At 39.7% G+C, this 17,565-nt stretch overlaps 2 protein-coding genes across 5 annotated transcripts; both read right to left on the minus strand.

Moving 5' to 3' along the window:
- Positions 1–1,234: 1,234 nt before the first annotated feature.
- tusc2a (tumor suppressor 2, mitochondrial calcium regulator a) lies at positions 1,235–5,778 on the minus strand. 3 transcript variants are annotated; one of them, XM_042406490.1, is made up of 4 exons: positions 5,626–5,778; positions 4,617–4,859; positions 2,087–2,207; positions 1,235–1,991 (listed from the first exon to the last, which is right to left on the minus strand). In XM_042406490.1, exons 2-4 carry the CDS (start codon positions 4,763–4,765, stop codon positions 1,926–1,928), a joined length of 336 nt encoding a protein of 111 aa, XP_042262424.1. In that variant the 5' UTR covers positions 4,766–4,859; positions 5,626–5,778; the 3' UTR covers positions 1,235–1,925. The 3 variants fall into 3 exon arrangements, with proteins under 3 accessions (XP_042262424.1, XP_042262426.1, XP_042262425.1); XM_042406492.1 differs by lacking the exon at positions 5,626–5,778 and adding an exon at positions 5,455–5,597; XM_042406491.1 differs by lacking the exon at positions 5,626–5,778 and adding an exon at positions 5,374–5,462.
- Positions 5,779–5,952: 174 nt separating this feature from the next.
- On the minus strand, positions 5,953–17,302 carry LOC121894127 (ras association domain-containing protein 1-like). Of its 2 annotated transcripts, XM_042406488.1 has the most exons (7): positions 17,017–17,302; positions 15,367–15,719; positions 14,211–14,335; positions 7,862–7,966; positions 7,486–7,771; positions 7,248–7,363; positions 5,953–7,128 (listed from the first exon to the last, which is right to left on the minus strand). In XM_042406488.1, exons 2-7 carry the CDS (start codon positions 15,683–15,685, stop codon positions 6,982–6,984), a joined length of 1,098 nt encoding a protein of 365 aa, XP_042262422.1. In that variant the 5' UTR covers positions 15,686–15,719; positions 17,017–17,302; the 3' UTR covers positions 5,953–6,981. The 2 variants fall into 2 exon arrangements, with proteins under 2 accessions (XP_042262422.1, XP_042262423.1); XM_042406489.1 differs by lacking the exons at positions 14,211–14,335; positions 15,367–15,719; positions 17,017–17,302 and adding an exon at positions 10,204–10,714.
- Between the last annotated feature and the right edge of the window lie 263 nt (positions 17,303–17,565).

Consider the following 17,565-nt stretch of genomic DNA (forward strand, 5'->3'; position numbering starts at 1 on the left):
TATAGATTTTTGCTGCCATCTAGAGGTGGCATACCTTACACATTACAGCAATGCAATTGAACTGTATTTCAAAATACTGTTTGCAGATTATCTCCATCTTTGCATGATGGGCAAATAAGGGAAAAAATTGGTTTCAGTGGCACAAAGCAGCCTTACAGCTCAGCAAGGCGGACCGAAGTTCAAGAGCGCAATGTGGAAAAGCTAAAAATAAGAATCTGGAGATGTCAGGGTTATACTTACAGCTGTCGTGGAAGTACAGGAATTGCTGACTATATTTTAAAAGTGACCGACTGATTGGATTCAATCTAAACGACAAAGATTTTAAGAATAAAACTGAAGCTCTTTGTGGATCGCTGGCAATAAAGGAATAGTTTGACATTTTGGGAAATATGTTTATTCACTTTTTTGAGATTTAGATCAGACTGATACACTAATGTCTGTGCACAATAAAGCTGGAGCCAGCAGCTGGTTCTTAGCTTAGCATAAAGACTGAAAACAGAGGAAACAGCTTACAGGGTGGGTTCACAATTTTTCAAGTCCATCTTAAAACAATAGTGAGGTGCCCATATGAACATTGAAATAGGTTTTTCTTGCTGTAATCATTCCTCCTGTTCATACTGATCATTAAGAGACGTCTTCCTACAATATAAGTGATGAGGGACAAAATCCACAGTCCTTCTTCTGTGCAAAACTGTTTAAAAGTTTATCTGAAGCTAATATGAGGCTTCAAACTAAGTGGATATCTTTGAAAGTTAAAGTCTTTTTAGCGCCAAATTCCTTCTTTTTGTTCAATCTTTCCACTGCAGCTGAACAGGAAAACACTATCCGGGGAAAAACAATTAAGGAAACTAAAAAGACCGTAACTGTGGAAGATATGCATTTTATTTGACTAACCTTCAGATAAACTTTTAAAAACACTTTTGCACAAAACTAAGACTGTGGATTTTGTCCCCCATCACTTAAATTCGAAGTGTATTTGGTGACCAAACCTGTTTAAGTGTTGATTTGGGCACCTGACTATTTTAAGACTTGAAAAATTGTGACCCTGTCCTTTAATCTTCTCATCTAACTCTATGCAAATAAGCACATTTCCCAACATGCCCACCACCCGTTTACATAAAGTAAGACGTGTATGTGACCAAAAACCGTTTATTATGTGTACACAAATACTGCTTGGAGGATATCCCACTGATAACTGGAGGGCACAACATAAAGGATTTCTTGACTCAAGACATTCAGCTCAGTAAACCATTTATTCAAGTATTTCCAACTAAGAAATCTGAAATTATGTACAGTACATTATGTTCACTAGTGCAGGTCTGAGCTTCAGAGACAGACTCAGACATGACAATACAGAACGTGACGATATATACAATAAATTTCACAATCCTTCATGATCCTACCCCTGGAACTACAACTCGCATCCCTCTGACACACATTCACCCAAACAAACCTAAATTGCACACATGTACACATACAGAGACACATACAGTTTCTACCACTCTACGTCTCACAGAAGGCATAAACCGTTAAAGCCTTTTCACATCAAGGATGTTTTTCCCTGCAAAAAAACTCATACGAGAGATACAGCTCAGTTTGATGTCATCTCTAAGACTGCTTACATATCAGCTGGGTAGTGGAAACACAACTTGTTACCTTCACTACTTCTGTGAATGTCAAAATATGAATTTTAGTGAAACAGGGCACCCTCTGATGATAGTTGAATTCAAATGTATAACATTTCATTCAATGCATCAGTTGAATATGTCATATTGAATATCGCTTTTTCTCTCTCCGGACCACACAGTTCCAGTCTTGTCCACAACACTTGAGATTGGAACAAGACTTTGGTCCGACTCTTTTTTTTTTTTCTGAGAAGAGTAGCTGTGGCAGAGTTTCATATAAGATCTGTCCTGTGCAACATTTCACACCTCACAGAGGACGATGGGGAAATCCACATGAATACACGGGTGGTCGAGCTTCACGATGCCCTGAAAGATATAAACAACAATATTCAAGTTGACAAATCATTCAAAACACTGTTCAACAAGGTCGGCATTATTGACAAAATTTGGCCCCAGCTCACCTGTGGAATCAGATTTTTCTGAATCCTCTTCAACTTGGACTTTTTCCTGCCGTTTTTTGTCACCACCGTCTCTTCATAGAATTCATGGGCGAGGTCACCGTCCTCGTCGTAATACAAAGAACTGCAGACAAAACAAATAAACAAACAAACACTCTGAAACTGTGTGACAGAAGAGGCAACTTGCATCAAATGTTTCAGTGTGTTTCAGTTTTATGTGCAAAGTTTTTGAGAGTTCCACCCTCAATGATTGATGTGCCTACAAATTGCTTTTTAGTATTTTAACTATTTATTGTATTATTTGTTCTACAGGTAAAGGACGGGTCCAAAATTTTTCAAGTCTGTCTTAAAACAACAGTCAGGTGCCCAAATGAACATTGAAAGAGGTTTTTTGTGTCATAATCATTCCTCCTGTTCATACTGACCATTAGAAGATCCCTTCATAATGCACTTACAATGTAGTGATGTAGTGATGGGGGCCAAAATCCACAAGCCTCCTTCTGTGAAAAAATGTATTTAAAAGTTTATCTGAAGCTGATATGAAGCTTCAGGTGTCCAAATGAGTCAAATCAAGTAGATATCTTTCAATGTTACAGTCTTTTTAGAGCCCAAGTCCCTCTTTTTGTTACTATACTTGCACCACAGCTCAACAGGGAAACACTGTCCGAGGAAACACAAAGAGAGAATTTGATGCTAAAAAGATTGTAAATGTGGCAAATATCCACTTGATATGACTAATTCAGACTGCTGAAGCCTCATATAAGCTTCAGATGAACTTTTAAAAGCATTTTTAAACAAAATGATTGTGTGGACACACAATTTTGGCCTCCATCACTTACATTGAAAGCACATTTGAAGGGGATTTTTTAACAGCCAGTATGAACAGGAGGAATGATTACAGCGAGGAAAACCTCTTTCAGTGCTCATATGGACACCTGACTGAACCGATCTTTTAAGTACCCCACTAGGAATGAATGAAGTTATTAAATTGAATTGATCCACACACCTCACTGTGGACAGTTTGCATTAGGACTATTTCTTCAGTCAAGTCTGTTATTTATCCTGTTTAACCGAGACATTGGACCTCATTCACTAATATGTGCGTAGAAATGTTCTTACTTGGCACACAAAATAAATGCGCATGCAAAATAACCGTCATGACACATGCACAGGCCAATTTTGTTCTTACCTCTGTGTGTATGTTAGTGAATCAGGATCATTCTGAATTGACAGGTGTGTGCCTGATATCAGTAATTAACACACTAACACGCCCCCATTTCTCTATATGAGGAAAGCTGTGTTGGAGCGGTGCAGCAGTGGAGAGAGCTGTCACTCATTGCAAAGAGGACTGTGATGGTAAAAATGTAGTAAAACTTTACTGCTGGTGAAATGCAAACAGTTTCAGGAGTTAAAGTTACAAAATGAAGATCTGGCTGGTAAACATGTCATTGGCACAACTGTTTGGAGCCCGATTGTGAACCCTGTACACAGCCTGCATACTTATTGCACCACGACGAGGGAGTGCGTCTGTAACAAATAAAAAGCCGGTAAATGTGTAAATCTGTGGAATTGATCTAAATAAAATCCTACTGCTGCACCAGGTGTGCAATGTGTTTCATCTCTGTCCCCAACAGGCTGTGTAGTAGTGAAGCAGAGCGTCCCTCCCTGTGTCACTACTGGACTGTCAGGCTGTGAGGACATTGAACAGGCTGCTGGTTAACCAGCTGCATATATGACAGCCAAATCTGACGGGTGAAATTAATGTCACATTCCAATATAGATATTTAGGCTACTGTCATCTAAACATGGGAAAAGGACAATTTCAATATATTAATGGTTTCTTTACATGTATGATGATGATTTATGGATTACAACATCTTAGCTATTAATATTATAATTTGCAAATAAATTGTATATTATTAGCAATTTCACATTTTTAAATGTTGTATATTTAGGCCCAATCATTTTTTAAATAATTGTGGCTCTAATATACTGTTCACATTGAATAAATATTGACTATATCATTTTTTTAAGACCCTGGGACATTTATGGTTTGTGCGTATGCACAAATTCAGGTCAGAACATGTTGATGAATCCTGAGTTTGTGCTTAGTCATACTCACAGTTAAAGCACAGATTTATGCATAAGCAATGTTTGTGAATGAGGCCCAATGTCTCTGGAAACATACAGAGCTCTTGATATCTGGATATCTTAAAACATCAAAAGATAAAACACAAACTACCTGCATAGCAACTACATACCACAAGAGATATGAAAAAAACATGCTGTGATTTGACCCGACACTTTCCAATAGGGATGTATCGCACTTTTTCTCTCCTGATTCTGATACCTCAATAGAGGGTATCGCTGGCACTGAGTATCAATCTGATACCAGTACTCTCTCTTCCCCAAACTTAAAATCTCCACTGTGTGTAATTCTTTGGTACCATTTTTATGTAAGGAAAGAGAAGCCAAGGGTTTGTTTTGGCAGTAAACACCAAGTCACCCTAATTTCTAATAATGCAGTATTTACCTCCGCCTGGTAAATACAAATGGTGTTGCGTTTCTGGAACCTTTGAGCCGGGCCAAAGACTGCTCGTTCCCATCAGTGGCAGAGTCGCCTCCAGCTCCACTGCCTGAGAAAGGCCAGACACCTTTGGCTTTGGATCCACTTCCTCCCATTCTCTCAGAGATAAGGCATAGTTAGTCCCCAGTTGAAGCTTTCAATCTGGATGGTGACCAGACACTCTCAACACTTCCTTACCAAAGCCAGGATCTGGAAAGTAAACGTGCACAAAGACAGGACACATTTCCAATCAGACTTTCACTGCTTGGCACTGTTGAATAGTGGACACACCTCAGTAATGCTACTGCCTATTTTAATGCATAATTTGTTTAGTAAGAGACTGTTGACTGATTGGATCTTATTTATCGTTTGCAATATATTTAATGTACAGTTAGCAGTAGTATCAATATGGTTAATGCCAATTTGACCCAGTTTGTCCAATGTAGACGCAGCTGCATCAAACCAAATGCTGACACAATAATTATTAAGACCCTCAAGCTTAGATTAAACTATTATCAACATATCAACTCACTAAATATGACATTTTATAACATGTCAACATGGTCTCCTCTTATTTTATACTCGATTATTGTTACGTTGTGCTAGCTTCATAGGAAGCTAACGAACTGGGCCAAACAGCCGAACTCTAAACGCAATGATTCATAATTATGGTTACATCGCTTAATTAACTCATACAAACACAGCTGTCTTTGACATAACGTACCTAATATGCATTGCCTATATTTAATACAAGCGTCCGTCCGGTATCCACTCAGCGTGACTATTAATAACTCGCTAACGGTACCTGCACAATTAGGTGAGCTAGCCTGTTAGCTTCTGCCACTGACGCAGGTTAGCTGAAGTGGCTAAACTAGCAGAAAAAGCAGAGCGATGTCTGTGAAACATACACAGGATTATCTTAGATTTACGCCACTAAAACAGCACTACCGATATACTCTTCTGGATAACATCCTACCTTATGATTTACTGTTAAATCTTCATGTCTTGTCATAACTTTAAGCACCAGCTACGTTAGCTAGCGTTAGCTGTTTTGGTCGTTGCGACGAGGCGATCAGCTGATCTGACAGGGAGGCGGCAGCGACTCAGTGACGACTCAACGTCCAAGATCTAAACTTCAATTCATTCTAGCTTTCAATTATTTATGTCTACATTTGAATCGTCTATAGTGTTTAAACAGCCTACATAAACGTAATTCAATGTTAAATACAGTAAATGTTAACTAGTGACTCTTTCAGGATCTTTTTTTCATTCATGTTAATGACATCTGAAAAAATACAAAAACTTGACAAAACTGGAAAATTCTTTACTGATCGCAGTGCACATTTTTCACGACATTTTGAAGGTTGCTACAACATGTAAATTTGTGCATAGAAGGATACAATGAAAGTGAACTGGAGAAAAAAAAACAGGAGACAGACATTTTTGTTAAAGGCTAGAAAAACAAATATATAAAGACTGACAGCTTCCAGTCAGTGAAACATGTATAATATCAAAATTCATTCAAGATTCCAGTCAACCAGAGTGACTTTGACACGGTTCTCTCTGACATTCATAATTGCATACAAATGTCCATACATCAGTCATACTCGCAAATTGACACTAAAATAAAAAAAGTTGAGTTGCACCCATCAGGGGTGTCGAGAGGACATGGCAGACTTTTGAGACGGGGTCTAATGAAAATCCATATATGCTTTTCAGCTACAAATGCATTTAACTTCTGACAGGATAACATTCATCAAGATGATTTTAAAGCAGGGTTTTCAGGGTGAGTTAATCTCGGACCAAATGGAATGTATTTAAACTTTGATTACACATGATACCAATTTTATATTCTGCAAAACAGGAATGCAATAACACAGTGCTCGAATCTGGCACCATTTCTAAAATTGCATAACTGTCAAATGGATTTTCAATATTGTAAAATGACAAAATCATCACTGTCGTTTTCGTTAAAGTTAAAGTGACACAACTGAGGTGCACAGGATAATCAGATGGTACCCAATAATTAATGAAATTACTGGATACAACCACCGTCTCATCTGCCAGTCTTCATTTCTCTCAACTCATTCTCTCAGGCACATCAGACTCTCCAGGTGTAAGGCACTTCTCATCTCTCGCATCATCTCACACGCACATTCGCGCTAGCTCTCTCTCTCTCATTGTCTTGCGCCCTTTCTCACTCTCTCGTTCACCGAAGAGGTGTTTTTTGAGTTGTGTTCTCTGGGATCTTTGGATGCAGCGATGACTGGTCATCATCAGGTGATTTGTCCAGCCATGAGGTGCACGTTTAAACCCCGAGCGCAGAGTCGTCTCAGCCGGGAGTGGAGCCAGCCAAAGCCTCCTGCATCTTAATGCGGGCCAGGGTGTATCGCTGCACTATCTGCTTGACGTGCTCCTCTTCTTCGCGCTGCAGGATGCGCAGGAAGTTCTTCAGCTCAGGCATGGAGAAGGCGTGCCACTGCAGGTAGTAAGCAGGAAAAACTGCATTAATGTATGTTCAGTACATAAACAATCTTTGGAGGCTCGAACATGTGGTTTTGATGTTTTTATTAATAGGCATGTTCATGTTATACTCACATTGACTTCTCCAGTTTCATTCTCTTTCAGAACAAAACTGAGGACTTTCTCATTGGGTCCGGCATTCAGACGCAGGCGGAGGGGATGCTCAACATCAGGCAGCTTACGAAGATAAACTTAAAGAGATACAGATGAAAATACTCGATTTAAAAACACATTTCAATTTTTTTTTTAAAAAGTGTATAATGAGAAAAAGACAAGAGTTCAACACGTAAATGTAATAAAAAGGGAGTAATACCTTGGTCATGACGCTCGCTGCGCTCAAACAGAGCAAACTTGCCAGGATTGTCCACCACAGTAAACTTTTTCAGCAAAGCCTCGATGACTTCACGAGCGGAAGTGCGAGAGCTGATGTGCAGGTGCTTGGATGCGTCCTTTGGCAGGTAGAAAGAGGTGCGGCGCTTCACTCCAGCAGGCTTCCTCGCTCCAGTGTCGTGTCCTCCTTTCTTCGGCTGTGGAACCGACACTGGCCGCGCCAGCTTAAACTGCACCTTTATGAAGCCAGTGTAGGAACCATCCTTGTTCTGTTGAGAAAAATAAAATGTTACAGTGACAGAAGAACACTTTTATGTTAAGATACATGAACTTGGTGCAGTAAAAAAAAAAATACTCACCATGTTCATGAACAGATTGCTGTTGATTTGAGCGTTGTATTCCTTCAACTTCTGCTGGATATCTGCAGTTGTCAACTCCTGCTTCCCCAAATCAATTTGTTCATCCTAGAGGAAACAGTTACAGTATTTAACCACCAGGTGTCAGTGCTCCCCTCCAAATCAAAACAAGAGGAAAACAAGCCCAGCACGACACAGACGATACGCCAGTACAAGAAGGAACACTTGATACGACCTTGGGTTGTAACATTGTTCCTTAAAAATATCATATTCTATTCTGCAAAAACATTAGGGGCACCCTGTATCTATCCAATCACAATACGGCGCTTCTGATTGTGAAAGAGCAGTTCCCAAGGGCGTTCACATTGGAAAATAATCCCTTGACGACATATTGTTTAATTAAAGTGCGTCTTTCAGTGGGAGGAATTGAGAATGTGTTTTTACTGCTTAGAGTCAAGGCAACTTGACAACTTCAAAAAGACTGTTGAGCAACAGGAACAGAAACTGTGATCAAAATATGATCTTAACACAATATATAAAAAGTTTTTTATTCCAGCAGGATTGTTTGAAGATGTGTGAAGGAGAATCACAAACACCCAACACTTAAAAAAAAAGGTTTTGTTTGTTGGCTCTCTGTACAGCTACACTCTTTCTAAACAGTGAGCACTAGTTGCATCAGACTGCAAACTTCCTGTCAACGTAGCAGAGGCGAAAAAAAAACGATGATGTCAGCCCTGCCCAATCCTGTTCGACATGCTCTGCTCTCTTGCCGTAGGAGGGCTGAACGGGAGGGGAGAGAGAGAGAGAGGACGAGGTGAGGGCGTGTGGAACTTGCAGCTGTTTGCTATGACTGCGACCAACGGCCCCGCATTGCATTCCACGACATGGTATTCATGTAAAAATAGCTTCCCCTCTCAGGCTCTCCCAAGTGGGAGAGACAATGCCCTCCCTTGTGTTACAGGCACATCCTGTGAAGTCAGCTGCCTCATCAACCGCACTCTCCCAGTCATGCTTCACTCATGTTTCAGTCATGCACATTGGGCCTATTGGCTGAATTAAGGCTTTTCCTGTGTCTAACGACCAGTTGGTATTTCCTGTATAAAAAAAAACAAAACTGTGAGGCAGCACAAATCTATTTTCCATACTGTATGCCAGCTATTTCCTCTTGGTAGGAGTAGGAGTAAAATCCAAAGATCAATATCCATTAAATCTTATGGATGTGGCCAACATTGGCCCTAAGGCACATTTGTCATTTTTACACTAATGTTTCAGCACAAATACAGGAAAACTCTATTGTTCTCTAACCTTTGTCCTACCTCCATCTAATTGAGCTGCTGAACTCCAGACTACCTAATGGAAAAACAAACCAAGTAAAGGTGCAAGTAACTGTGTGGCCTGTAAATCGATGTCAAGCAGAAGAAGATCAATAGTAGCAATCCTTAGGCAGATTGAAAGACTGAAGAGTTAATGTGCTGCTGTTAACCAGCCAATAAATCAATATGTGGGCTAAGTTGAGCTTTCCAATATGGAAAGTAAACTGTCTCTCCACATGCCCACATAAGGAGTGTCATATAAATACTGCGTAGAATGTGCCAGCAACATAAAATAAACACAGACTCTGTAGAGACGCAGGATGATGAATGTCAGTGAGTTTATACAGTAAACAGTGTCTGTTTCTCACTAAAGAAAGCCGATAGCTGAGTGGGTGTGAATGACAAAAGGGGAAAAGAAAATGAAGAAGTCCAAAACAGCATATGACTCATCTGTGATTAAGAAATTAGTGTGAAAAACCTGAGAGACAAGTGACTGAATGCTGGGTGTTAAGGTTGGAAACATGAGGAGCCGGTGTGCGTCACGAAACACTGCATTTCGGTTGTTCTCGGTATGAGGTCAACCGTGGGCCTCAGCGCTGATGTGTGTGTGTGTATGTTTTTAATCCAAAAACCCCATACAGGCAGGCCAGTACTGATATGTATTTTACAAAGTTCAGAGGACTTAAGTGTGTTTACTCAAAACTGGAGGAACCTGAACTCCACCCATTAGCCTAAAAGCCCCAGGTTTACTTGGAAAGCAACTTGTCTGCACTGCCGGGGACCCTTAAGCAAAACACACACTTCCCAGCAGCAGGGGTGCTACTGAGAAACTCGTCCTGACCTATGACTCCTAAATACATGAAATAAGTATTCAATTTAAACAAAATAACTGACACAACGGGGTCTGAAATATCAAATAACGCGAGACTAACAGCTCAATGAATCACCCACCACCCATCCCTCTAGATTGACTTACTTTCACATTTAAGTTAGCACTTCTACTGTTTAGTTATGATCAGTTCTCCCTCTCACCTTCTTAACATTCACGTTAGCTTTCCGGCTTTTGGGGAAGAAAGATGTCCGGGCGGTGAAGTACTGCTCAAACTCGGTGTCCGAGTCTTCCTCACTGCAGTAGCCGCTGCTGGTGGAGCTGCCCCAGGTCATCTCGAAGGAGGGAGTTTTGTCCGAGCTTCTCGCCTCGCTTGTCATGCTGACTAACTGTTGTTTAAACTTTTCTAACTTACACTTGACTTACGTCGACTAAAAGTGTGTAAATAAACCACTTTTCGCTAAGTCTGATGTGGATTTTACCGACACAAAACTGACCAAACGGAAGAAAATGTTCTCAATACGTTGTTAACGGTAACGGTCGCTAATGTCTACAGATAACTACTCTCACAGGCGACGAGATCTCTCTGAAGCGTCTTGTTAACAAATCTAGTCAAAAAAATCCAACTGACTTTTTCCCACTAACTTATCCTACCGGCCACGTTTCCACGGTACAAGCTATGTGAAACAGGATGTATTCAGACCCCCGCCCTCGGCACCGCTTCCTTTCCCCCCCCCCGCTGTGGCCCCACCCAGGCCGTTGAGTTTGAGTTTGGAAAATACACAAAACCACCGCAGACGGTCGCGATTGGACGTAGAAGGGAAATACCAGAAACTTCACCCCACCCTGCCCCCTCTCTCTGCCGCTGCCGCCTCCTCCTTCTCGCCAGATTTGTTTTCCTAGGACGACGAAGTCATGACCCACCCCATTCTACCTCTGATTGGCTAGTACTCGTTGCCTTCTTTGATTGGGTTAATCAGGGTTAGGCATGAGGAATGAGATTGGTTAAGGTTGGGGTGAGAATATCACGCTAAGCCAATCAGAGGCAGAGTAGGGCGGGTCATGACTTCGCCATCCTAGGAAAAAAAAAAAAAAAAGACTCCCTCCCAGGGATGCTGCTGCTGTTTCCCCGCCGTTGAGTGTTTCCGGAGACATGTGATGATGGAACACTGGTCACACATTCATGGGTCACACCACACACAGCAGTGGACAACATGTGACTTTACTTCCTCCCAGCATGTCAATTGTACAGATACTAAACTTTAAGAGCCCCTCAAAACATGTTTAAGGATGTATATAAAATACTCCACTTTGAATAATAATTTGTGTCTGACAGGGGTTTCTCCCTCATTAAAAAAAATCCAGAATTTGTAAATATGCAAATATATTTCATTTAAAAAGTTTAACTGCTGGACACAAGACGTCTCCTATTTCACAATGTGCACTGGAGGCTTCAAGCTTCCACATAACACTTGCAAAAGTTCATTACTGGACCAAGATTTGCTTCCAAACTGTTTGTGATGGCACAAATCAAGCTTTTAGGCCTGCCCCTTAAAATCAGATTTTTAACGAGCTCAGAGAAACTTTCCACTTTCAGCAGATGAATGTGAAAACATCCTTCTAGTGTCAAACTCTGCACACACGTCATTCAGCACAGTGAAGCTTAAACATCAAACCAAAGGAACAAGAAGAAAAACATATTTTTGAGTGGAGGGGAACATTAAGATACTTGAGAGTGCTTTAATCTGAGAGAAAGGGGCAGATACCCTGGGGCCATGGCCCACCAGAGTCCCCTAAAAGCCACCATTTAGTGTGCAGATAAGACTACTGATATGCAACAGAATAATCTGATATTGGTGCAATATTTCCAGTCAACAATAAACTATTAGTCCATTAATCAATGAGTTGATAAGAAAATAAAAGAATCAATTCCATAGAATCAGGGAAGTCACAAGGGGCAGATAACAAACAAACAAACAAACAAACAAACACACACACACACAAAATGAGGGCTGCAGCTATTGATTAACCTGTTGATTATTTTCTCGAATAATCAATTGGTTGTTTGGTCCATAAAATGTCAGAAAATGGTGAAAAATGTTGATCACTGTTTCCCGGAGCCCAATGAGTGTGTAAAACTGGTGGAGTGCCCCTTTAATCGATCACTGTATTGATAATTAATTAATAATTTGAGTCACCTTTTCAAGGAAAAGCAGCAAACATTTGCCCTATGAATATGTTACCTTTGATTTTCTTATATTTTTTGACATTTTATAGAAAAATGATTAATCGAGAAAATACAGGGCATATTAATTAATAAAACATTAAGCATAAGTTGCAGCTTTAATTTCAAATACAGCAATGTGAACACTTTAAACTGATGCTATAATGTGACTGTAAAGATGTAGGGAATCATGTCGCGTCTCAAATCCATAATATACTAATTATATATTGTACATACAGTACTAATCATCATAGTATAGGCTTTGTTTTAGCTGTAAGTATAAAAATCAACATACTTTACCATTTTATAATAACAGGAATGAAACTTTGGGATGTTATTGCCAATTAAACTGAACAAATAAGAAACAGAAGGTATAACTTTTAGTTTTCCAAGATCTTTCTGGAGCTGTCTCACCACCATTTAACAATTTTATTTTTGTTGATAAAATAATCTTTTATTTCTTTTAGAGGCTGTGTTTTGAAAAGATTTCCTCTCATTCATCTACGACACTGCACCTCTTACTGTAGCCTTTTAAATATTTTGTGATTCAAGGAGAAGATAAAAACTAAAGGCTAAGGCCCTGAATTACTGCCAGACTGATGATCACATTTCAAACCATTGTTGAACCAAAGGTAACCAATAGTACAGCAGAAATCTTAATATTTTAACTTCTGTAAACTCTTACAGAAGTAAAAATGAGAAAAATTACCATTTTCTGCCTTTTTTCTGATGCCAAACATAATGATTTCTGCATGTTTTGTTATTCCTTTTGTTATTTGATTTGTTGGTATTTTTTGCAACAGGTTGTTTTCATGGCAGGCAGTTTAATGCTTCATATCAGGAAAAGCACAGATGTTACTTATAACACTAATTATGTTCTAATATTGTGTGTGCATGACTCACTGGAACACTGCAATCATTACTGTTACTGGTTACACCTGTGCTTTTCCTGCTGTGACAACCAAAGCACCAACAATATTTCAGGTCATGTTATCACGCTCGGCTGAACAGCTCGCTGAAGTTTTTACATTCCTCCTTTGATAAGCAACAGTTGCTTGATAAAACCCAGAACCCTGCTGCATTGAGTAACCATTGGCTTATAACCTTGATCTCCCTCTTTATAAATAATAATACTCTGGATCAGAAAAACACATGGTGAGGAACGCTATTCCAGTAAGATTTTAGATACAACAGCACGGGCCTGACTCTGCTGAAACAAACAAGAACCTCCTACACTAGTCACCAGTTAATGGTATAGCTTGTTTATCTAGACAGGGAATATTAGTCTTTTAATGAACTGAAATGAAGATGTTTTATGATAAATCATAAATGTCATCTGATTTATATGCATCTTCTAGTATAGTATATGTTTGTGTATGTGTGTGCAACACCGTGCTCATTGCCAGATTTTCTCAATCAACAAACTTGCAAAAAGTTCTGCCTGTAATGTTACAGGAGAACTTCATGTTTCTCAACAGTGACAAACTTCCCCATCAAATCCTTTTACTTCGTCTCACAGATATGATGCCGCTCTCTGTCCAACTCGACAGTACCTGGTGCTGCCCCACAATTACTGTTTTGAAGAACAGCTGTAACTGGTAACAGTAAATGTACAGTAAATCCCGACAAGGTCAGGTTATGTTTAGTTGAAGCTATGAAGTGAGAATAGTGGAACTGGGTGGACTGTATGCATTTACTGCCGTGTAAAATGGTTCCTATTTTTGCCCATAAAACAACTGATTTGTTCCGTAAAGCAATCCAGCAGATTTATGACGCAAGTGCACATGCAATGTAGAGGCTTGTAGAAGTGACCAGTTTCCTAAGTGACTGTCTTGTGTTTAATAGCAACATTAGTGGCTCAATCTGGTAATAATTTCTTGATGCGGATGTAATAAAAGGAAATAAACAATGACTACTACCAGCGTTGAGTAGAGGCAAGGCTGCACATAGAACTATTGCAGAATACTAAGCTACAAATGTCCTTACCACATTTGTGTCTGTTTCTATGGTGTGCTCGACAACACATGTGTGGTCAGCCACAGATCCTCGGTCCCAGCTGCAGTCCAACTGGATCAGGGCACGACAGCGATAGTGGCACGTGAATTTACAGTCTGTAAGAGTGGAACATTATTAAATTTAAACAGACATTACCAAACACATAAATACATATAATGCTGCTGTCAAAAATAGTTAAGTTAATATACATATTATATTAGAGGGCAATTCTAAATGTGTGATGTCCTCCACTGGCCGTTAATGGTTACTGCAGTTAGTTTGCTTTCTCTGCGGTTATTCTCTAGTGTCTCAAAAAATGTAAATAAATAAATGGAAAAAACACTGAAGATACACAAATATCAATACACCATCTGTTGAGTGTAGCTGTGAAAAAAAAACAGCATCTAAGATACAGAATACTGAGGTCATGACAAAATATCATGTGTCAAAAATATCACACATTCTGTGAGAATATATTTACTGAGTGATTGTGGTCTTGGAAAGACGCTGTTATCAACATTGTGACATGTCCATGTTTCATGATGATTTGATTGTGGTTTCAATTTACTGTTAACAGATATTGTTTTCCTGCACATTCAGTACATTCAGTGCTACACAAACCACATCTATATTCTAGTGGGTTTCGGTTTATCAACAGGAAGTTAAAGACTTATTTCATTCTCTTAGATGAGTCCAGAGCATGAAAAGCATGCAGGTTGTCAGCAGACCCAGAGCCTAGATAATGACCAAACCACCAAAACCACTTAAACAACTTCAGGCAGGCTAGATACTGTTTGAGTTAAAAGGAAACACTGACAATCAGCTAACACCCAGTAAATAGTGTCCTAGCATTAGGCCTTTCTGACAAACTATTTATAAATGTAAAGAAGAAATGGAGAACATTTATGTCTTGGTAAATCAAGCAGTTACTTGGTAAATCAAGCAGTTAAACTTCAGATGTCTAAGAGTTAACCAGCTGAATACAGAGGTTTTTTTTAAATCTCTGTGGCTACATCTTCCTCTCTTCAACCAAATATCTCTTGTGCTCACTTTGTTCTTGCTTTCATTCCTGATCATGCATATGCAGAGAAGCAGTCAAACATGCACACACTGCAGGCGCACAAACAGCCCACATAAGCCAACTCACTGACACACCGCAGGCTCTGCTTATAAAGGCCCCAGATAAAGTCTCCGCACAGGTCACACCACGTGGGCTGAGCGTGGCTGCAGGGTTGGAAGTTGTGTCCCTCTCCCTTCTCCTCTGGGAGCTGGGGGTCTTGGGAGCTGCTCAGGACTCTGATGATGCCCACCCGGCACAGCAGATCTGGGACCTTCCCCGGGCTGATCCTCAGAGCGTTGGTTCTCTCCAGGCGAGGAGGTGAGCATGGCGAGCGCGTGCCAGTCAGCTCTATCTTCTCTTTGCCGGGCCTAAGGTCACGGAGCTCGATGAACTCCCCCAAAGACATTGTGTCACTCAGACCTTGTGTTCCTCCATCATCACTACAGACAGAAAAACAGGCTGAAAGATGCTGCAAATTATACAATTTGTCTCCTATTTTCTCTATTTAAGAATGTGATCTTGAAATTATAATGATTTGCAAAGGTTTTTATACTATTGGTGGTATTCTGTAGGCTGCCTATTAATATTTATTTGGTGTTTTTGAAAAGGTGCCATTTACATTTGCTTCTATGGATTCTGAATGTTGGCTTTGATCTATTAAGAATCAAAACATGATTAGAAAAAAATCAAGGGAGATATTAGCTTTTAGACTGCCTTCACATATGAAAAACAACTGCAAAAAACATATATCATTTATAGGGTGGTGGCTGTTGTGTTGGTGGTTATGGTGATGTGTTCAGATACTTTACTGAAGTAAAAATAGCCACAATTTAAAAATACTCCATTAATTATTTATTTTATTATTAATGTCCATTATATTTCCCCTATGTCATAAGTGATGCCATCAAATGTATTGTTTTGTCTGACCAACAGTCCAAGACTAAAAAAAAAAATCAGTTTACAATGATATAAAACAGAGAAAGGCAGCAAATCGAAGAGTTTGGGCAGAATTTGGGCATAAAGAACTGACTGAAACGAATCGATTATTGAAATAGTTGCTGATTGATTTCTAATTGTAGAAGCTCTACTTTATATACTGCTGAGCTGTTTTTATCTGTAACACATATACTTTACATGTAAAAATCCTTATCTGCAATTACAGTTGACAGATAAATGTATATTTCCCTCAGAAATGCAGTGAAGTAGAAGTATAAAATAGCATAAAATGGTCATAGTCAAGTAAACTGCACTCATAAGTAGAGTGCTACAGTAAACACACTTCATTCTACCACTGATTATGTGTACTTGTTATATAATGCTTGTTTGTTTTACTTTAGTTCATTTTAATATGGAGTAGACCTCACACATCATTGAATTTCACATTACATGTTTTGTATATGGTGCTTGATTACCTATGTTTAGTATAGGACACGTTGCTATGTCAGAACACACTGTACAGTAATATATGATAGCATAACTTAGCGTAAGTAAAATAGGGTATGACAGCCGCCATAATGTCTTCATCTAAAACCAATTACACAAAGTTTACGCTCATACCTAAAGTGTATGTGAACATTATCCCTGGCCAGCTCCATTTGTTTAAATAAATCAATTAAAGATGCATTTAGGAAGGCTCGGAACATGAACACACAGATGTTTAGTCCCAAACAACAAGCTAAACTTTACACTTTCAAATATGTTAAGTAAAAATCTTCATTATCTTTTGATCTAACTTACCTAAACAGCAAAGGAAGCAGCCCCGTGGCAACCGCTTTGTCTCAAAACTTCTTCCATCCGAAGAAAACTTTCCGCAGACATTTCTGACGGTTTCCAAGTAACGGAGGTGTGCAGCCGCGGCCACATCTCTGGAAATAACCTCTCATCAGGCCCGGTTCCAGCTCACATCAAGAGACATGAGGCTGCAAGCGGTACCTGAGCAGCTTCTCAGGACAAACACCTTTCAAACAGTGTTGTAAGAGGAAACGGTTTATCATGAAAAAGAGAGAGTGAGATGAGACTGAGCTGTGAAGACATCCGGAATGTTTTCACATAGGGGGTGCTTCTGAGTCCGGAGCACAGCTGAGTGGGCGTTCAAAGTCCTCCACCCCTCCAACCACTGTCTCTCAGTGATGGACCTGGGTTTCCTTTACCACAGCAGTGCAAACCTGAATTATATTACATTATCTGTCTTTACTAACAACTCAGACCATTTACAGGAAGTCAACATCATTCAGCCTGAACTAGCAGGAATATTAAACCAGAAGTCTGGCTAGTTCCTGGCTACTG

This window comes from Thunnus maccoyii, chromosome 3, assembly GCF_910596095.1.
Source record: "Thunnus maccoyii chromosome 3, fThuMac1.1, whole genome shotgun sequence".
In the NCBI taxonomy this organism is placed as follows: Eukaryota; Metazoa; Chordata; class Actinopteri; order Scombriformes; family Scombridae; genus Thunnus; species Thunnus maccoyii.

What these genes read in the sequence shown, in the direction of transcription:
- tusc2a (XM_042406490.1), bottom strand. Translation starts at nt 4,765, where the DNA reads ATGGGAGGAAGTGGATCCAAAGCCAAAGGTGTCTGGCCTTTCTCAGGC. An exon ending in TTTGTATTTACCAGGCGGAG is followed by an intron (nt 2,208 to 4,616) that starts GTAAATACTGCA and finishes TTTTGTCTGCAG; the next exon opens with TTCTTTGTATTACGACGAGG. An exon ending in AGAAAAATCTGATTCCACAG is followed by an intron (nt 1,992 to 2,086) that starts GTGAGCTGGGGC and finishes TATATCTTTCAG; the next exon opens with GGCATCGTGAAGCTCGACCA.
- LOC121894127 (XM_042406488.1), bottom strand. Translation starts at nt 15,685, where the DNA reads ATGTCTTTGGGGGAGTTCATCGAGCTCCGTGACCTTAGGCCCGGCAAA. An exon ending in GCAGAGCCTGCGGTGTGTCA is followed by an intron (nt 14,336 to 15,366) that starts GTGAGTTGGCTT and finishes CCACTCTTACAG; the next exon opens with ACTGTAAATTCACGTGCCAC. An exon ending in GCAATCTGTTCATGAACATG is followed by an intron (nt 7,772 to 7,861) that starts GTGAGTATTTTT and finishes TTTTCTCAACAG; the next exon opens with AACAAGGATGGTTCCTACAC.